Consider the following 22,607-nt stretch of genomic DNA (forward strand, 5'->3'; position numbering starts at 1 on the left):
GAGTTCTTGTTAAAAGTTTCAGAGCCTGGTTGGACCTCGACCTGTGATGTTGTGTGTAGGTATATCTTTGTGTGTGTTTTTGTCTACAGGCCACAAATAATGATGGGATGGGAATCGAGAACAAGTTGCAGTAGAGAACTGGCTCCAAATTGGCTGATCTATTGGAATTGTTTTCTTCCAGGCTTATCAGTTCCTGTGTGGCATATTTTATAGTTCTGACACTTGCACAATGTAAAACAGTGACACTGAACTCTACCATCTGTGCAGCTGAAAACTAGCATCAAGAATTCTGACAATGCCAATTGTGATGTTAGTAAAATCATATTTTTTAGTGACGTTACATGTAAGAACAGAAACATCATCAATATGCGGAAGAATATTTTTACACAACATGATCTTTTGAAATTGATTTGACACAGGTAACATGTATTATAATTATTCTCAACTACTTACTGCTTCTTTACTTCAATTTTTTTTAAAACTTACTTCTTTTTTCCACATTTAATAACAATAACAACAACAACAACAACAACAATAATAATAGTAATAATAATATTTATTTATGTAAATTTTATTGCAGAAAGAGTTCACATAGTGCTTTACAATAAAATCAGAATTAAAAGACATAGGCAAAAAATCCACAACTGTATACATAAATATAAAAACATAAAAGCAAATGGTTATAAAACCCACCCCTAACTAAAAACCTGTCCAAACAAGGTCTTCAGTTGTTTTTTAAAAGACTCAGTGGAGTTTAAAGTGAGAAGAATAAGGAGAACTAAACAATAAAACAATAAAGGAAAGCATTAAAAAATTAGATGTCTAAGTGTAATTGATTATGGCACTGGCATCAATAAATGATCAATTCCCATCCCTGTGTGATGATTCAGTGAAACTCTTCATCTGCTCTTTAACTCAGCTCTCACCCTCTGGTATCTCTTTGTGTTCTGTCTGTCACAGCTCCACTTATCTCTCTCTGGGGTTTTTATTTCTTCAGTCGGCACCAGTTGAAAGGAGTGTTACTTTTATCACAATCCCTTGTCAGCATCTTTTCATAAAATCCATCTGAGAGCCTTTATGCATATATATATATATATATATATATATATATATATATATATATATATATATATATATATATATATATATATATATATATATATATTTTTTTTTTTTTTTTTTATCAGTGTTATTCACTATTATTTTTCCAAATGTGATGTCCTTTTTGGGCATGCCCATCACTTACTATTTATTAAAACAGATGAAGCATTCTCACTCAGTAGAACATTATTAACATACAAGTGCGTCTCTTTTGCACTCTGTCAAATACCTCTTAATCTTGCTGTGTATGGATGTGTAGTATTGATATAAACTGCTGGGTTCTCTCTTGAGAAACACGCACTCATAAACACATACACAGTTTGGATTGCTACTGAAAGGGTGATGCGTGTCCACACACTTCCCAGGAGAAAGGCACTCGCCTCCACTAATGCCTGTAATCAATCAGGCTCAGGAGGAAGAGGGAGGAGGAGGAGGGGGAGGAATTCGCAGACAGGAAGGGAGAAGTGAAAGAGACAAACAGAAAAGAAAATGTGAAATATTAATGCTGTCAGTCATATTCCAGGAGTGACATTTATCTAGTTTTTTGCAGTGTTATAGACAGCTAGGTTGTGTCTACATCAGGGGTTCAGATTGGCAGAGCCTATCATTACTTCGCCTGTAGACAGATCATCAGAGGAACACTGCAGAGTCACCTCACTGGATGGTCTGCTGTGTGCGTTAGGGGAGCTAGATAAAATGTCATTGCCTTGTTTTGGTTAATGCCAAGAGATTTTCCAGATCCCTCAGCAAATATCCGCCTCTGTTTCTTCCCCAGGTGGATGTACTGGACCGACTGGGAGGAGGACCCTAAGGAGAGCAAACGAGGTAAAATTGAGCGGGCTTGGATGGACGGCTCCAACAGAAACGTGTTCCTGACAAGCAAAACAGTACTGTGGCCAAACGGCCTCAGTCTGGACATCCCAAAGGGCATCTTGTACTGGGTCGACGCCTACTACGATCGCATTGAGATGGTTTACCTTAACAGCTCTGAACGCAAGGTCAGCACTCAGCATCATCAGGATTATTTTCTTAGTTTCTTTTTTTTTTGCAGTCTAGAGAGTGTTTCACTGGAATCTAAGCAAGGGATTATTTTGACAAGACTTGACACGCTGAGAGTCAGCTAATTAAGAATGGGAATGCTGTGGGTGGTCCACGACAACACACTCCACAGTCTGTGGATTATAGGCCTTTTAATACTGATCGCTCCTTGTGACTAAATTAATTAATGTTTATATTTCAGTTATATTTTATTTAGGTTATGTTAATTTTAGCATTGAAAATTTTTCATTTAGAAACTGATGTTATTGGGGATATATAATATTTACATGTATACTTCAGATATCACCAGTGGGATATTCTAAGACAATAAGGCAGGGGTATTCAAATCCTGTCCTCGAGGGCCGGTATCCTGCATGTTTTAGATATTTCCCTCTTCCAGCACACCTGGTTCAATTAATGATCAGCTCATCATCAAGCTCTGCAGAAGCCTGATAAAGATGTAATGGCCTCCAGGTGTGATGGAAGAGGGAAATATCGAAAACATGCAGGATACCAGACCTTGAGGAATGGATTTGAATACCCCTGCAGTAAGGATTAGTTCTTTCCCCTTCACATTAAATGCATTAGTATATGCTACCAAACTCTTTGTAAAGTTTAGACGATCCTTTTCAGAGATATAAATGATTGTTTGCTTTAGTAATGTAATAATAATAATAGTCTAACAATAATCACATGATGTTTTATCTTTACTATAAATTGCTATAAACATGGTTGCCTCTCTAATTAGTCATAGAAGGCCATAAACCTTTTAGCCAGTCTTCTAAAGTGGACTTTTCTCACAAAACTAGACGGTGTATGAGGGTCAGGAGCTGAACCACGCCTTTGGTCTCTGCCACTATAAACACTTTTTGTTCTGGAACGAGTACCGTAGTGGCAGCATTTTCAAGTTGGACACGACCACTGGAATTGCCACTCTGCTTCGCAACGAGAGGCCTCCCATCTTTGAAATCCGGATGTATGACGCTCAGCAGCAGCAAGGTACTAGAAAACACACGAGACGAGGATATGTTCGTGTTCATGCAGAAATTACATCGCCCAGAATGATATACAGTCGCAGAAAAAATTATTAGACCATTAAAGTCATCAGAACCAGTGGTTATACAATTAAGTACTAACTCCTGTGTGTATCATATGATTAAAACTGACAGAAAAGAAAACATGGAATGCCTAAAAGTACTGTTTTTGGTAGTACAATGCCATAGCTATTGATGTAAGAACTGAAGTGATTTTGGTTATTCTCAAGAAAACCATGGAAAATGGCTAAATATCAGCTCTTAAATTAAACTCTTTATGAGCTATTTTTGTTGTTATCATTATATTTGTCCAAACAAATGTACCTTTAGTGGTACCAGGCATTAAAATGAACAAGAAATTGAAGAAAACAAGGGTGGTTTAATAATTTTGTTGTGTTGTGCTACATAACCTTGCCCCTCCTCCACTGCATGGCTTCTTCCAAAGACTTGAAAGCGGAGGTAGCACATGGACAAATGGAAATTAAATAAATGTAAATTATCATTAATTATTATGTAAATTGCAGTAAATGGGATCTGTGTGATACCATTCAGATGCACCACTTTTGGCCAAAATGTACTGTCAGTAGTAGGAGGTAAACTTTGGAATAGCCTACCCCTCCCAATAAGAGAGTGCCCAACATACAATACTTTCGAAACTCACTTAAAACAGTGGCTCCTTGACAACCAGAGATGCACTCATTTTTAATTGACATACCCCATACACTTTCTCTGTTTAGTTGTATGTAAGTATGAAGGAAGAAGGTGAATGAATAGGCTAATGCCCCTCTGATCATCTTATGTCAATTTGTTTTTTGTTTATTTATTTGTTTGTTTTGATGATGCTTATGTCATCATGATGTGTATTTTTAATTTTTTAATTTTTTAATTTATAGCGAACGAGTGATGTACTAATGTTGGCTGTTTTATGTCTTTTTTCTGTCACCTGCCTAGGGACTGCAGATGAAAAGTAGTTATTTTGACTAATTCTGGCCTATTTACATTGGTGTATTTTTTATACAGCAATGTTCATAAATGTGCATGGTCCCTATTAAATAAACCAATACAAAAATAAATCGATAAAAAATTCCGTGACTGTACAACAGGAGGTAGTTTCTGGTTTGTAAACTCACACATGTTGCACATCATAATCCTTGTCATCCACAGGCTCAAATGCATGTCGCGTATACAACGGCGGCTGCAGCAGCTTATGTCTTGCCATACCAGGAGGCCGGCAGTGTGCTTGTGCAGAAGACCAAATACTTGACCCAGCCGACAACACCAGCTGTAAAGGTATGAACAAACATGGATATTTTATAACTGTGTGTATGTAAGTCTGAAGGGCATTTCAAACACCACAGTATTTGCTCCATTACATATACAAGGTTTTATTCGTGATATGTTGGACAAGATGAGTCAGGACCCGTGACTGTGACTTTGTGTTTTCCTGGAGACGTCATCTATTTGTCATACATTTTCCAGACAGCTCAGCTATATAGTCCATTATCGATTGGGTAAATCAGAAAACAAGTACTTCTGCTTTTCTATTGCTGTAACAATCTGGTCATATCAAACTACGGCTGCACAATTTAATGAAAAGGTCATATTGGTTTATTGTGGTTAGTATTGCAATTTGTCACTGAATTCCACCACAATAATCAGTATTGAACAGAGGTTGTGTTTGTGCTGCCCATTTAAACTAATCTGCACTCCACACAGTCGTAAATACAGTGCATTACTTTATTATATGTTATTATATGATATTAAACAAATTGCCAATAAAAAGAGAATCTGTTGCCACATTCACACATGCAACTCTGAATGATTATACTTTGTTCTTCTTTTTATTCTCTTTTTCACAATCTTTCTGTTCCCCCTCTCCTTCCGTCTCCTTCTGCAGCCAACCCATCTTACGTACCCCCTCCTCAGTGCCAACCTGGGGAATTCGCTTGTAAGAACAACCGTTGCATCCAGGAACGCTGGAAGTGTGATGGAGACAATGACTGTTTGGACAACAGCGATGAGGCTCCTGAGCTGTGCCGTGAGTTGCTGTACACACACACACATGCACACACACGCACACACGCACACACACACACACACACACACACAAACACACGTACATAAACATACACAGGCACACAAACAGGAGGTGTCGTAACAGCTGCCCCTCCTGTTGGTACTGAGTCAGATGACCTGTGGCAGGCTGAATTTGACAGACTGGTGATGCTAGAATGTAATGAGAAAGCAGTCTGAATTCAGTGAGTGTGTGTTTATATGTGCTAATTCTGTGTATATACCAGTACACAATCTGTGAATGTGTGTGTATGTGTGCAAGGAGGAATGTAGCAATGTCTGTAGATCTGGAAAAGCTCTCTCTGTGCTTGTCTGTCCGTCTGTCTGTGGTTAAACTGCAGACATGTTTCTGTTCCAGACAAAACAAAATCCTTCCAAAGCAGCTCAAATATCTGCCCTCTCTTTCACTTATTTGCATCTCACATCTCCCTCCACTGCTTCACCTTTCCGTTCCTGATCTGCCTCCTCTCCCCACATGGCCTCTCATTTTCCTCGGTTTCCTTTTTGCCCTTCAATGTGTCCTTTCTTCTCCCCAGACCAGCACACTTGCCCCACTGACAGATTTAAGTGCCAGAACAACCGCTGCATCCCTCTGCGCTGGCTGTGCGACGGAGACAACGACTGTGGGAACGACGAGGATGAATCCAACACCACCTGCTCAGGTACACCCGACTCCACACAAACTGAAGCCTGACAGGTAATTTTAGTTGTCCGCATGTGGGATTTTCAGGTTTTTTGGTCAGGTGGGTGTTGTTTCACAAGTCCTCTTGAGGCAATCACCACCACAGTGTGAGCTATACCATGGCTTACAGGGGAGCTCAGTTTGCTATTTTTCACTTTTTCGTGGTCAGAAATGACACATACATAAATCATTTGGCTTTTATTTTTTATTTTTGTATGTAGAGCGACACCTGCAAGGTAGTTCAGGCAGTTAACTCCAGCTTCTCTGCTGCATATTTCCCACGACATGCCTGCCTCTCTCCACACTCCACCTGCCAAATGTATCCTGCAATTTGAGGGTCATTTTAAACTTGAAGAATTTCTCATCTTTCTCTGACATGTCAGTACTGCTGCTGTACTGCATTGTTGCTTCCAGCTCTTTAAGCCCCCTCCAATACCCCAACATCCACCTGTGGGCTCCCAGGGAGAAGATATGTATTCATCTCGTTCCAGTATCTATATGTAAATTTTTCTGTGAGGAGTCATGAGCTTGGAGCTTAGGTGCCAAACTCTAAATATATTCTACCGCTGTAATAAAACGTTTCAAATGTGAGTTGTCTGAGTGAATCTGAATCTGATTTATATTCAGCGTCTTTGGAAATTTGACAGGAAAATGAAAAATGCATTTCTGTGTGTGGATTTTGAAATGAAAATCAAATCACTATTCTATCTCCATTCTTATATTTTCTTTATTTACATTTTGTTTGGCTTATATTTATTCATGGTAGTGAGAATCCTGTATGAATCTGCATCAGTGATCACCCAGTTTTATTCATGATGCATGATGATGAAAAGAAAAGTAGAAGAGCCTCCTAGTTTGCACCCTGATCACCATTCTATTTTATTTCCAGCTCGAACCTGCCCTCCCAATCAGTACTCATGTGCCAGTGGACGCTGCATCCCTATCTCTTGGACATGTGACCTGGACGATGACTGTGGTGATAGGTCAGATGAGCCTGCCTCCTGTGGTTCGTCAACTTATTCTCAATCAGTTTGGTTTAAAGCTCTAGTCATTTTATCATACTGAAGACCAGGTTACGCTGAGGTTTTTAAGACATGTGGACAACATTTTTAAAGTCTTGTTCTGTCTACAGCGTATCCCACATGTTTCCCACTCACCCAGTTCACCTGCAATAATGGACGTTGCATCAATATCAACTGGCGCTGTGATAATGGTTAGTTCCTGCTCTTTATTCTATCACATTTTCTCCAGTGTGCCTGAATGCAGTGGCAGGTCCCTTCCATTTGCTTTGTCATGTTTTCGGGGTTGCCAACTCTCATGCATTTTAAAGGAGCTCTGTCTCACACCACACAGACAGGGTTCAAATAAATAAAAAGGTGCCAAATATCCACTGTGATTCACAAGTATAGTCATAGGTGTTGCATTGGCCCACATAATTATCATCATAAGAGCTGAATGATGAAAGTTAGCAACCTTGCAGTTTCCTGCCAGGTTCATACTGGCATATTCCTCTTTGTGTCTGTGTGTATTGTATGTTTGTGTGTTCTTATCTCCCTTCCTGTTTTTTTGTTGTTCTGTGATGTTAGTTGTTGTCGTTCTGTGTTGTGCGTTTCGCCCACTCTGCTGTCTTTCGTTGGTTCTGTCTTTCAGAAAAGGATTGTGGGGACGGCTCTGATGAGTTGAATTGTCCAAACCTGACCGGTTAGTGCATAGATCAACATGCACCACAACAGCCATGATGCTAGCCTAGCTCTAGGACTGCCCAGAAGGTTTCAGGATCAGTTTAGAGCTGCTTTTCTGCTGATTTGAACATGGCCACAAGCTGAGGCCAATTCTGCTGCCTTTAAATTAATCTGCTGCATATAGATCTGGAGTTGATAATTCGTAATTGCTTTTTTCTGTCAGTAAAAATACCTGAAAGTGAAGTTTTTAGCAATTAAAATAAAGTAATATCAATTTTTGGTGCAGATCTACTGGATGCCAGCTTTAGAGATAAGAAATAGTTCAAATCCAGACTAAACTGTCATGCTGTAGTGCTAAAATGTACATGTTTGGTGGCACTTTTTCTGTAGAAGTGGTATAAAAGTGCTTTTGATGCTCTGCTGCCAAGCTCAATGTATCAGCGCTTGGTACATTTCCCCATGGTGCATGGTGTGATCTATGCAGTTTCTGTCATTATTTAAACTCTCTTATTTTATCTCTCACATTGTATTTCATTTGTATTCTGTGGTTTTCACTGTGTTCAGTATGTTAATTGTAAAAAAAAAACTTTCCGCACACATTTAAATATATTTTCCCTCTGAGGCAGTGGGTGTCTCATTATGTAAACGAGTGGGTGTTGTTTGACCATGTCTGTTTTACAGATAATGACTGTGGGGACAACAGTGATGAGGCAGGCTGCAGTCACTCATGTTCCAGTGCTCAGTTCAAGTGTAACAGCGGCCGCTGCATCCCAGATTACTGGACCTGTGATGGAGATAACGACTGTGGAGACTACAGCGATGAGACCCACGCAAACTGCACCAATCAGGGTCAGTGTCACTGCTGATCATCACTTACAAGCAGTTACAAACATTTCTCTGCAACACGCAATTCCTAAAGAACACAGTAATAACAGTCACATGTCTATATGAGAAGACATGTTCAAGTTATCTGGACTGTAACAATGTTGTATTTACAATGGCAGAAAAAGAAAAAATATGCACTTGACAACAATTTTTGCATATTTTAGAAAATATGTATGTATTGCAAACAAGACATATTGGGGGCAAGACTGATAAAACCACACAAGCTAAACTCAAGACATAAATTATTTACAGTTTTCTAGGTGTTCAGTGCCTACAGAGCCACAGATCCTGTAGAACATACAGGTATAGATACGGATACATACTCCTTAAATCTGCCAGTTTTTTTCTGAGTACTCCATCTGTGCACATTAGGATGTCAGTACAACAAAGGCCGCATGGGATCCTAAGAGGTACTAAGTATTTCTTGCTCTAATCTCTCAGAATCACTAGTTAATAAGAAAAGCTAACATGAACAGTGCCAACTCACAAGCAAATCGCCATAGGTACATTTTTTTCATCTCAAGGAAAAAACTGTGACAGGTGACAGGTACAATCACAGGTGGGTGATTGCATCACTGCAGTATCATGTCATTTATTCTCTGGAGTACCACAAGTACAAGACAGTATTTACATTTTAGTCAGTAGATGGAAAAGGTCCCTGTTCCCTATTAATCACACTTGTTAATAGCTACTGGCACTGACACCTAATAATTCTCTCTGGTAATTTAAACTGACTGATATAATAACTGTTCTCATTTAAATATCAACATGTGAATATATATACATACAGCTGTGAAACAATTAATGAAATCCCTGTCAGCTGTTATGACAAACAATAGCCTTAGATATACACACATCTTTTGTTTTGGGCTTTTTGTCTCTTATTCTGCTTAGATTTATAGCTATTCACTTTTCTACCACATGTCATTAGTTGTTTTATTTTGCACATTGTCTGTGCTCAAGGCTGTGTCATTTAACTGATGCAGGCAAAAAATGAAGAGAACTGTCTTTCTTTTTTCCTTTCTCAGCCACTCGTCCCCCTGGAGGTTGCCACACAGATGAGTTTCAGTGTCGGATGGACGGCTTGTGCATCCCTTTGCGTTGGCGCTGTGATGGGGACACTGACTGCATGGACCTAAGTGATGAGAAGAACTGTGAAGGTGTCACACACATGTGCGACCCTGCTGTCAAGTTCGGCTGCAGGGACTCTGGTGAGGCATCAAACACACTTTATATTAAAAAAAAACAGAAGGAGGAATCAGAGTAACTCATGGGAAAGGGAAAAAGCTGTAGGGTGTCAATATACTGTATGTCGGCTAAAATTTGCTTAGAGGTCTTATTTTTGTCTTTGTGCATAATATATAAGTGTATAAGTGAAGCCTCAAAGGAACTTTGTGTTGGTAAATGCAAGTTATGCAAATTTACAGGGTTTCAGTTCTGTTGCAACATGTTGATGGTCATATGAACTATGTTTTCAGGTCAAAAATGTCCAATTTCATCACAATTAATGCTATATTTTCATGTCACAAATGGCCAAGTTATATTTTAACTGAATTTACCTGAAAAACAAATGTTCTATTCTTTTAGATTCCCCAATTTTTCTTACAAGATTATACACTACATATCACGTTTTATTTTTACAGGTTGCAATATGGAGTATGGTGCTAATCCATCCTGCTTATGTTACGTCAATACATACATTAAGAATGTCACATGTCACTTTTTAAATCAACAGTTTTCTAATAATAAGCATTTTTATAAAGAAACAACAATTCTATATTGTTATTTACTCTTTAGTATGATGATAAACTATACAATAAATAATTATGATCCTAGTTTTTGCACAGGGATCATTTCTGGAAATGGTGACATGGCTGCCGAGCATCAGTATGATGGGATCTGTAACAACCATGTCACATCTATCCACTGCCACATTTTGTGTTTTTGTTCAGCTATTATTGTTTTAGATCCACAATACTAACATTTATGAATAAGAGAATAATTAGCAATAGTAAGTATATAAGTTTAATACTAATAAAGTACTGGTACTGACCAGATCATCATGGGTAATGTCACGTCTGTCCACCAGTAAAAGTTTTCCCATACACGTGCTATTCAAAATCCAATATTTCTGAAAATATAGCTTCCACTGTCAAATAATATCAGTAGTCTGTGCACAAATGTATTAGCATTATTTCAACACAGTTCTATGCATTTCTTACAACTTTTTTTTTTTACAAAAATGGCCACTCATTTGACCCCCTAAGTAAATTTTAGCCGATATATATTTTGTGCCATCACTTTTAAACTGTGTTTAATGAACATATATAAAGTAACATTTTGTTTTGTCCAAAGCACGCTGTATCAGCAAAGCCTGGGTTTGTGATGGCGACAGCGATTGTGAGGACAACTCCGATGAGGACAACTGTGAGGCACTGGTGTGTAAACTCTCTCACCATGTGTGTGCCAATGACTCCACCATCTGCCTGCCCGCAGAGAAACTTTGTGATGGCACCGATGACTGCCCAGATGGCTCTGATGAGAAACTCTGTGGTAAGAGACAACAGTACGCAGGCTATGTTTTACTACAGGGAACGCCAAAACGGCAACTAAAATGGCGCAGTTTAAATCAAGCCTTGAGTGGTTTAATAACAGTTCTTTGCAGCTATCCCTTGTGTCACTCAAAGTCTAATTTTCTCTATTTCACAGACCTGTGCTCACTGGACAATGGCGACTGCAGCCACAACTGCACAGTGGCCCCTGGTGAAGGTGTGATTTGTTCCTGTCCGCTGGGCATGGAGTTAGGCCCCGATAACAAGACCTGTCAGATCCAGAGCTTCTGTGCCAAACACCTTAAGTGCAGTCAGCGCTGTGAGCAGGACAAATTCAGTGTGAAATGCTCCTGCTATGAGGGCTGGGAGCTGGAGCCTGATATGGAGAACTGCAAGAGTACAGGTAAGGGGAAGAAGGATGGACGGAAATGGAGATGGAGTAGGTTCAGGGTCAGATGAGTTTTTGAAGACATCACTGAACACTTTGAGCATTTGATTGATGATACCTGTGTAGATGGGAGGAAGTTGAAGCTAAAAGTCTTTGGGACCCAGCCTCTATTGGAGTCAAAAACTGCAGACTAGAAATGTAGGGTGGACTTCCAAGCAGGAAGCAGCGTGGCTGGAGAAGATGTACAAATCAAAAAAGTTTGGATTATAACCAGAATTTTAGACAAAAAGAGAGGAAAAATTCACACAACAATATAATAGAAGTGCAAAGGGTCACTACAAAAACATTTGAGATCTAGAGATTGGTTTCATGTTATTATTTTATGAAAGAAGAAAGAAAGAACATAAATTATTAATGTACAGTGTATTGTGAGAGTGTATAGATATGCCTTTTAAGTCCAGAGAAGGCAGAATGTGAAAACAGAAACTACTGCTTCGTTAAATCAGCTTTGAGTTTTATCTCACACGTAAAGAATATAGAATATATCTCTTTGTAGCAACAAGCCAAAGAGGAAACATGAATTTATAGACTTGCTTTTCAGTGCCAGGTCTAAGAGACTCACCAACACCCTGTCATTCATCCTGATGCCTTTCTGGCTGCCTGCTAGGTACAGATAACTCCTGTCTTATTTACACTGTGTTTTAATTACCCAGGATTAGAGCCATTTTCAACACAGCCCGGCTTTAATTGAAGCTCTAAACACGTTGCAGTGAAACATGACTGCTGTGTTTACAGCACAGTGGAGCAAAGTTCAGCAATGTTCCATGAAAAAAAAAGAAAAAGGGTTGAGTAAAAGGCCTCTTTAAACTTCATTTAAGCCTGTATTTTACCACATTTAAATGTTTTTGTCCCTCCTCTTAATGAAACCTCTTTATTTCTGTCTAACTTTTCCACAGATCCTTTCAAACCCTTCATCATTTTCTCAAACCGCCATGAGATCCGTCGCATTGATCTGAACAAAGGAGAGTTCAGTGTGTTAGTACCTGGTCTAAGGAACACCATCGCACTAGACTTCCACCTCAGCCAAAGCTCCCTCTATTGGACAGATGTCGTGGAGGACAAAATCTATCGTGGGAAGCTGTCCGACAATGGAGGTGGGAATTTATATCAAATGCAATGTCCTTGCAGTATTTGAGGCTTTCTCCACATTGTTGGATTTAGTTCCTTGATTTCTGGTAAAGGTCTTTCATCTAGATCTTGGCACCTTCATCAGCACATTTTTACTTTCGTGATGACTATTTCACCTGTGCTTAAAATGTTGATGATTTTCCCTTAGTAGGTAAAAAAAATGCAAAAGTAAGCAAATAAAGTTGCAGTGCATGCATCTGAGCTGTTTCGGTGGCGTCTCGTAAATGGACATCACATGTGACTCAAAACACAAATACTAGCTTCTTAACCCATAAAAACCGAGAACAATTTTTGTGGTGACCAAATGATTAAACCTTTCCCAAGCGATTTATTATCATTTTTCAAATAATATTGTCCTCTGCATTTTGCAATAAAAACCAGATATTTTCCTGTATTTAATTTGCTGATCACATAGATCAGTGGTTCCCAGCCTTTTTTGGCTCATGACCCCATTTTAACGAACAAAATTTCTGGTGACTCCAGACATTCAAAACGGAGACATTTTTTTAAATTAAAATTAATTTGTTTTAATCGTTTAATAGTTTGCTATACTATGTTGCAAATAAATGTTAATTTTAGATGATGTTTAGGCTAAATGTTGTTAATTATTATGGACGGAGGTGGAAAAGCCAGGTGTAGATTACTGCACAAAGTGAGAATTTTATTTTCCTTGGTCAGGATATGTACAGTCAGTCCAGCTTGGATTTACAAGACTGACAATTAATACTGAACAAGCAATAACTCAAACTATGAATTATGAAAGAGCTGCAGCATCTGAAACCGACCACAATGAACATTTGAAAGATAAACAGTACCACAGCGCTTCAGTTTCAGCTTCAGAGTTTTTTTTAAGTCTTTTGTGTATTGTGATTGTCTCTCTCAACTCACCATATATTTTTTATTAGTAAATTTTTATTTTTATTTTTTATCAATTGCTAAAAATTTCAGGCGACCGCATTTGAATGCCAGGTGACCCCACGTGGGGTCCCGACCCCAAGGTTGAAAAACACTGATATAGATGTTCTTTAAAGCTCAGTGTAAATTAAAGGGTTATTATATCAAAACAGAGAAAATATATCATTAACTCAACAAAAAGCAAGCATCTGCAACTGCAATCATTTGTCAGTTTACGTGGGTTTTATTGGTAAATCAATTTTTCACGATTGTGTTTCTGTTTACTCTGAATGTTTGATGCCACTGGGAAACTGAGAAACTACATTTTACTGTTTACTGAATTATTAAAATGTGTTGATAGGATTAGTGGATTAGACGTTATTAAACATTACTAGACATCAGTACATGCTGTTGGTCACCAGTGACTGTTTAGGAAAGTGAAACACTAGACCACAGCTGCACAACTGTTTTACCAAATCATATCATCTATGCAGTGATAATAATGAGCAAATCCACCTTTTAAATCTACACTTCCATTTATTAGTACTATTCTGAGCTTGGGGTTGTTGAGTGCCATGCTTACCAGGCACAACCAATTAGCAATTTACAGTAAGTGTGTGTTTTCATTGCTCCAGACAGCATAATGACTCATCACAAATAATTAGACATGTCCTTCTGATTAGAGACTCACTGAAAATCAAAGGGTTTCAAACAGGCTGGATACGCATCTCTTTAGCAAGACACCTCTTATTGGGTTTAGGTTTTTAAGGCCCCTTCTGTAACTGTAGCATCACATCCCCTACTGAGCCACTGCTGTATTTATTTATGTTTTCATTCATTGTACTGACATTTGTATTCTCCCAAACATAGCATCTAACCATTTGATTAAAGGGATTACAGTTCTTGATGCAATGTTGGCTTTGAATCCAAATCACTTGATTACATTAACATAATTTGTAAATGGATCAGTGCTTCGGGTTACAGTAAATCTGAATTTTTGCCATCAGCAGTCTTAGCTTTCAAAGCTTTTATCCACACATATTGAAATACTGCGAGAATTCATTAAGAAACTTAAGCGCTTGCAGGAGTGTTTATTTTTATTGAACAGCAAGATGAAATATTATTACCACCGATTCCTCCAGGAGCTATACACAAAGATAGATGATGTAAAAAAACATTTTCTGAACATTGTGCTACATCAATTTTCAATTAAAGAACTAGTAAGGATAAAAAACAAACAAAACAAAGCACGATGTTAACCGGCTCCTCTGTCCTTTTCATTTATTCTTATAGCTTTGACCAGCTTTGATGTGGTTATTCAGTATGGACTGGCTACCCCTGAAGGCCTGGCAGTTGACTGGATTGCAGGAAACATTTACTGGGTGGAAAGCAACCTGGATCAGATTGAAGTCGCCAAGCTGGATGGCACCATGAGAACCACGCTGCTGGCTGGGGAAGTGGAGCACCCACGAGCTATTGCCCTGGACCCCAGAGACGGGTAAAAGCTGCACATACACCCTGCTGTTGCCAAGAAAAGCACATTTAAAACAGTGTTATGTGTAACGAATATGAAAGTCTTGATTGTGTGTTCATGTTGTGTATGCTTCTGCAGGATCTTGTTCTGGACTGACTGGGATGCCAGTTTACCAAGAATTGAAGCTGCATCCATGAGTGGAGAAGGCAGAAAGACCATCCATAAAGAAACTGGCAATGGAGGCTGGCCCAACGGGCTCACTGTGGATTATCTAGAGCGCCGTATCCTGTGGATCGATGCCAGGTCAAACAAACAGCACAAATCCAGACCTGATCACACTCTCTCAAACACCTTTATTTGGTCCATATACAATGTCTTTCACTTATACCCAGAAATGTCATTGTAAATTGTGCTCTATGCAGGTCTGATGCCATTTACTCAGCCAAGTATGACGGATCTGGGCTAATAGAGGTTCTGAGGGGCCATGAATATCTGTCACATCCCTTCGCGGTCACTATGTATGGAGGAGAAGTTTACTGGACGGATTGGAGGACCAACACGCTGGCCAAGGCAAACAAATGGACTGGGAGCAACGTGACTGTGGTGCAAAGGACCAACACACAGCCCTTTGACCTGCAGGTCTACCATCCATCCAGACAACCACAGGGTGAGACATGCATTGAGTACATGCACATGTCAATATTATACAGGTTGACCAATATGTTTGTTTTCAGAACTGATACTGATATGATTATTTGTAGTCAAGAAGACTGACAAGTGGTATTTGTAACTGATATAATAATAAGAATAACATTTAACTACAATGTCCTTGAGGGTATATTTAATAAAAATAATACCTTTTCAACACCACCACCAACCACCAAGAGAGCTGAAGTAGTGCATTTAATTTTATTTTTAATAGTATTTGGGATAAAAAAATTAAATAAATATCTTGTTAATTTTACAAATATTGACTGACTCAGACCTGATCTGAAAACAGCCTGATCCATAGTCAGTCAAACCCTACTACATATCTCAGATAGACACTAAGTTAATTAGTTTTTTCACAGTTAATATGTGAACATAATGTTAATATGTTACTATTACAGCTGTGCTCATAGGTTTACATAAAAAGGTATAGTTATTGTGTACTATTCTTTAATGACAACATGAATGATCAGGCAAAATAATTATTTTTTTATCTTAAAAACTACAAATTTCAACTCTGAGGGATATAAAAAAGTCAAATCTTTAGATAAAACTTAACAGTAGGGAAAACTGTGAGACGGTTCTTGTTCGAAAAGGTGAATACCCTTAGTTCTTAATACTGTAGATTGTCCCCTTCACAGGAAATTTGAGTAAATTTTAGTCAAATTGATGAAAATTTGGTCCCTCTCTAAAAAGAGTAGAAGTTACTCTTTGGGTAGAGCTCTCCAAACTCAATATAGAGCCAAACTTACTTTTTTCTAGGAAAATGCTCTAGAAAAAATGCTCAGTAATTTTTCTTGTGTGGCATCAATGACAGATAGTCTTTTATGGTGGTTGTGGATGAGATAATTTATTCTCTCAGGTGGTAAAACTTCCCATTCTTCTTGGAAAAAAGCTTCTAAGTCCTGTAAATTGTTGTGTTTGCATGAACTGCCAAAGTGGCTCAATGATATCGGGTCAGAAGACTGTTAGAGCTTTCACACCAGCAGGACTCAGGTTCCTGAACCTAATTTTAAAGTGACTGGAGCGTTCACTCTAGGAAAAAAATTGGTTTGGAACCTGAAAAGTTGCATGTACACTTTTGATATGGGTCATTTTGGTGGTTCAACTTGTCATTATTATTTAAAAAGAACAAATCCAATTGCAAAATAATTCTTAAAGTGTGTCCTTGTTGTGCATCTTGAAACAGACAGACCACTTGTCTGTAGAGAAGCTATTTGTGGGTTTTTTATTGCATCCCAAACAATTTTCCTGGCAGTTGTGGCCAAAATTGCTGTTGGTCGACTTGAGTGTGGCTTGGTATCAGAACAGAACAGAACCCTTTATTTTCCACTTCTTTATCAGAGTTTGAACACTCTACCGACTGGTATTCTCAAATATCCTTTTCCTGCTTTATAAAGTTCAGCTACCATCTCTTGCAGGTCCTTTGACAGTTCTTTTGCTTTCCCCACCGCTCAGAAACCAGCAAAGTCAGTGCAGCACTAGATGAAATGTGCAGGGGTCTATTAAGAACCCAGAGACTCACTGACTTTTTATACACACTAGACACTAATTGCATGCAGACAGTTGACAGGTCTGGATGGTTACCCTTAATAACCATTTAAACTTGTGTGGATATTATCAGGCCAGAACTTCAAGGATATATATGCTTTTGATCAGGGTCTTTTTGGTGGTTCAACTCAGCATTATTATTTAAAAAGAGCAAATCCAAATGCAAGATACAAAATAACCTCCCCTTACCACAAAGTTTTGGAATGATCAAACATATTTTCTGAAAAATGGACAATATTTCTCAGGGTATTTAATCTTATAAGCACGGCTGTAACTAAAATGACTCATGAATTGGAAAATTCATTTAGTTACTGTTGATTATTTCCTCCTCAGCTCCCAACCCGTGTGCAGCTAAAGATGGCAAAGAGCCCTGCTCTCATCTCTGTCTCATCAACTACAATCAGACGTTCTCATGCGCCTGTCCTCACCTGATGAAACTTGGCCCTGATAAACGCACTTGCTATGGTAAGCTTGAACACACACGAATGCATAGATGCACTTACTGTGAGCGAGCAGATAATTTTCCCTTCTGCTTATCTTGGCAAAACTGTCATTTTTTCCGCAGTGTAATCCTAGGGCATGCAGAACTGGTTATTTGTGTGTTTGCATTTGTGTGAATGTTAGCATGAGAGAGAGAGGGGAAGAAGGAGAGGATTAAACAATCTGGACTTTTTTTCTTTGTGAGGTGCTATAGCTGTGACAGCTTGAGTATGCATTGAAGTGTCTCTCGGTGAAAAGTGAGAGCAGGCCTGTTTATTCACTGTGTGAGTTTAGTATTCAGGGCAGCACTTTCTATTATCTTCAGGGGTAATGGAATGGAGAGCCCCATTCTGTCTGATGCAGGCATCAGCCACAAACCTTCACTTTCACCACCTAGTCTGGCCAGTCCGATACAGCTTGACACCGTCATTAGTCTCCCTCTCTTTCTTTCCTTTACTCTCTTTCCCTGTCTATCATTTAAGCTTTACACAGTAAATGATGATAGAACTGTTGAGACCAATGCATTTGTAATGTATCTGCACTAACTGAATTCACTTACTCTGTCACATTGGTGCTATTGAGTTACCCAGCCACAGACACAATCATTAGAGTCGAGATTCAATTGCATTGCCTGTTTGTTCAAGTGGCAGGAATAATGTGGAGATTCACCCTTGTGCACTGCAGCCACCTATCTAGACCTGTGGCATTAGTGTGCACTCATGCATTTGACTACGGAGTCGAAGCTGCATTTAGCTCCTGATTACTCTGATGATCGAATGCTGATGTTTGAGAGACTCACTGAAGGATGCATGTTAACATCTAACCCCTGCAGAGTCTCGTCAGTTCCTGCTCTACGCTCGGCAGATTGAGATCCGAGGAGTGGACATCGACAACCCCTACTACAACTACATCATCTCCTTCACGGTGCCAGACATTGACAATGTAACTGTTGTAGACTATGATGCTCTGGAGCATCGGATTTACTGGTCCGACGTCCGCACACAGACCATTAAGAGGGCTTTCATTAATGGAACTGGAGTCGAGACTGTGGTGTCCGCTGGTACGTAAAGGACAACACAGTAGAAATGTTTTCTATTTCCACAGATTTTCATGAAAGCTGGCCTGACCTTTTTAAAGACCTGCTGAAAAAGAAAACAGCGAGATGAAGAAAACCGATGACTTGGAGTAATAATTTAAGTTTAACCCATAAACACCCAGTACTACTTCTGTGGCAGTTCCAAAATAGTTTTTTCTCAATATTTAACATTTCTTAAGTGATTTGTCACCATTTATTATACTATTATCCTCTGGATTTTGTATTTTTACAGTAAAAATCTGGTATTTTGCTATATTCAATTTACTAATCATGTAGATGTTCAAAAAAGCTCAGATTAAAGTTGATGGTTATTATATCAGAAACAGAGAAAAGTGAAGAAAGTGACTTTTTCAGCAAAATCTCTCATTAACTGAGCATAAATCCAGTGTCTCCAGCCACTGTCATTGATCCAACTCCATGGGTTTTATTGGTGAATCAATGTTGTAGAAGATGATGGTGTTTCCATGTTCACTACTGAGCGTCTGAATGTCCAAATGGGTCATATCTGATGACCATGAAAAGATGAAAAACTGTATTTTACACCAATTATTTACATGAATTGATAGGATTAGTGGATCAACAGGTATTAAACATTTTATATCAGTAGGTGGTTTCTGTCACCAGTGGCTGTTTGGGTCTTTATGGGTTAAATATGCTTCAATGGTCTATTAAAATGATTAGCCCTTTCATGCGTGAGTTGTTGACAAACTAGTTTTATTTTGGACATAAAACATATCCAATCGGATTTCTTCTTCTGCTATACCATACATTGTAGTAGATTCCATTCATCAACAGTTTAACATGTAATGGTATTAATTTTGTAAGCATAAACACATTCATAAAGCTCTATCCACAATGAGAATATAGCACTAATTCAAGAAAACATATCATTTCAGTGTAAAATGTAACCGTCCACTGTGGTTAATGACATGAATCAGTGATTATATTGTAGGAAACTTCCACCATAAGGATTCATTTGTGAACAAACTATTCCCTGAACTGGAGCCTATTAGAGAATTTGTTTGTAATCACATGCTTTGGATTCATTAAACAATGTATCAGGATAAGATTAGACTTTATTCATCCCACAGTGGGGAAATTCAAGTGTCACAGCAGCCTTTACAGTAAAGAGAGTGTAATAGATATTAGAGTTAGAGTCATTACTGCAAATAATGTAGCTTTAATTAAAGGCAGAATAACTGTCCACTGCAGTAATATGCATGAACAGGTTGAAATCCCCCTCATTGAAAAATGTCTCCCGAATATAAAAGTAGCGCAGTTCGATCCATTGGAAGTTTCCTGTTTCTTTTTCTCCAAAAGCATTTTAAATTTAGGAGATGCTTCAAGTTGTCACACCACATGAAAAATTGCAAACTAGATCACAGTTCTACAACAACTGCGATGTCACAAATCCTGCTAGTAGGTACACACCTTAACTGAGATTTAAGGTGAGAAAAATGTGAAAACTGCCTATACAGTGAGAGGTATCAGCAGAAAGAAGCAACATGAAAAGAAAAAAAAAAAACACTTGTGGGAGACTTTTTAATGATTTTTTTATATTCACCTCAAATTCATGCCCACAGCTTTTGTTGCATGTCGTTTTTACCCTCATCTGTGAATTATCTATGCTCCCAATGGCATGTTTCATGTTCTGGTCATGAAATAAGGTGACTGAAGGGGATAATTAATTGCTCTCTGTGAATGTTATTCTTTTTTTTTTTTTCTTTAGATTTGCCCAATGCTCATGGCCTGGCAGTGGACTGGGTGTCAAGGAACCTGTTCTGGACCAGTTACGATGCCAATAAGAAACAGATTAATGTTGCCAGACTGGACGGCTCCTTCAAGAACGCCGTCATCCAGGGTCTGGACAAACCACACTGCCTGGTGCTGCATCCGATACTGGGGTTGGTTCTTATACACACATCACTGTCACATCCAATCCAATCCAACTTTATTCATAAAGCACTTTCAAATAACCACAGTGGACCAAAGTGCTGTACAGATGACTAAAAGCACAATAAATAATAATAAATAATAAAAATAATAAATTAATAAAAGTTTTAAGAAACAGTCAGATCGAATAAATAAAACAAGTTAAAATATGAAAACAGAAACAAAATGTCAACATTACAACATTAAAAACATTAAAAGGCCAAGGAGAACTGCAGGGTTTTAAGAAGAAATTTAAAAACAGGCAAGGAGCAGGCTTGTCTGATGTGCAGAGGCAGGTTGTTCCACAGTCTGGGACCAGCAAAGGCCCCATCATTGTCACATCTAGTCATAATGAAGCTTTCAGAAATCGCATGCACACGCCCTCCTGATTTCACCTTTAACCTAAAACACCTACACACACAGTTACACATACACACAATCACACTGGCAGACACTCCCACACACACAGGCAGTTTGTGGCTGTCAGGCTCCCCTCTGTCTGCAGTCAGTGATGACAAGCAGAGTAGATGGTGTAGCTGGTTTGTTAACCTCTGACTGTTTTTATGCCTCCTTGCTGCGGCTGCTGTGAATGTGATATATCAGGAACGCCCGCAAGGAATTTCAATACATCTGGCAGACGCGTTCACTCGAACTGAAAAATGAACTTGTTAGAATTTGGTGGTCAAAGGTCGAAGTCCAACTGACTCCACAAAGCATATTTTGTGCTCTGTAATATTGATGTTTCGCATTACTTTTGGTATTTCATACATTACTAAATGCAATGTGTAAACTTTAATGCATTGATTCATCTGTAAACGTGGTTTCTTCCAGAGTCATGTCTAATTTTCAATGGCAAAAACAACTCCCATGATCTCACAGTTCTCATCCATTAGTACATGACTCTCAGTTTCCTCAAAGCTTTACTACATACAGCCTGGCAAAAACAATGATACTAAGCTAAAGATTGTTGGCTTGCGAAAAGGAGAAGAATGTGGTTAGTATTTTTAGTTTCACTAACTTATGTCATCCTAATTAATGCATCATCACAGGCTGACCTATTAGTTGTTAACCCTATAATGCCAAACGTACTATATTTGATACATGAGTTTTGAAGCCCTCTACAAGATCAGTGTGATATTTTTTTCTTGAAAAAACCTGATGTATACAATTAGATACATGCAATATATGGATAATCCACCAGGTGGAAGGAATTCGTTCACCAGAGGCCTTTCCAGTAACACTACAAGGTTGTCATTAATGAGAAAGGAGGTAGAACTTTGCCAATTTTGGAAAGGAATTACCAATTTGTTAGACATGTTTGTGTTATATTTGTTTTTTAAAAACTATAATATTTGAGCAATGAGACCCAATGTATCAAATATGATACAAAATTTAAAATCATACATGGAAATTGATATTTGAAAAAAAAACATTCTTTGGGTTGTTCAGAAGGACCAATAAAGGCTCCAGTTTCAAAGAACTGGAACTATCTGTCAATTATTTAATGGTTCAGGCTTTACAGGGTTAAGTAGGCATACACAATCTGGCCAAAAAACTCTCACTAATATTTTACTGCATCATCTTTAGCTTTATCTACAGGATACATTCGCCACGGTATTAGTTTGTCACACATGTTTTCAGTTTATTTCTATCATGTTTTGGGCCTGTAATGTTGCTGTACGTAGACCTGAAGTAAACCCAGATCATAACACTCCCCCCACAGGCTTGTACTATAAGCACTAGGCATGATGGGTAATCACTCCACCTCTCTTCTCATCCTGATGCATCCATCACTCTGGAACAGGGTCAATCTAGACTCAGACCACATGATCTATTGCCACTGAAATAC

General features: G+C 38.5%; 1 protein-coding gene across 1 annotated transcript in view; it reads left to right on the forward strand.

The window, feature by feature from the left end:
- The window catches only part of LOC115420156 (low-density lipoprotein receptor-related protein 1-like), a 113,103-nt gene that overhangs the window by 55,963 nt on the left and 34,533 nt on the right, over positions 1-22,607 (forward strand). Inside the window, 19 exon segments of the mRNA XM_030135398.1 lie at positions 1,877-2,099; positions 2,949-3,138; positions 4,338-4,463; positions 5,071-5,211; positions 5,783-5,908; positions 6,818-6,934; positions 7,061-7,141; positions 7,579-7,629; positions 8,292-8,459; positions 9,524-9,706; positions 10,851-11,048; positions 11,205-11,450; positions 12,392-12,589; positions 14,811-15,015; positions 15,130-15,294; positions 15,414-15,658; positions 17,584-17,715; positions 18,563-18,790; positions 20,556-20,730. Of these exon segments, the coding sequence (XP_029991258.1) occupies positions 1,877-2,099; positions 2,949-3,138; positions 4,338-4,463; positions 5,071-5,211; positions 5,783-5,908; positions 6,818-6,934; positions 7,061-7,141; positions 7,579-7,629; positions 8,292-8,459; positions 9,524-9,706; positions 10,851-11,048; positions 11,205-11,450; positions 12,392-12,589; positions 14,811-15,015; positions 15,130-15,294; positions 15,414-15,658; positions 17,584-17,715; positions 18,563-18,790; positions 20,556-20,730 (3,198 nt within the window).

This window comes from Sphaeramia orbicularis, chromosome 5, assembly GCF_902148855.1.
Source record: "Sphaeramia orbicularis chromosome 5, fSphaOr1.1, whole genome shotgun sequence".
NCBI lineage: Eukaryota > Metazoa > Chordata > Actinopteri > Kurtiformes > Apogonidae > Sphaeramia > Sphaeramia orbicularis.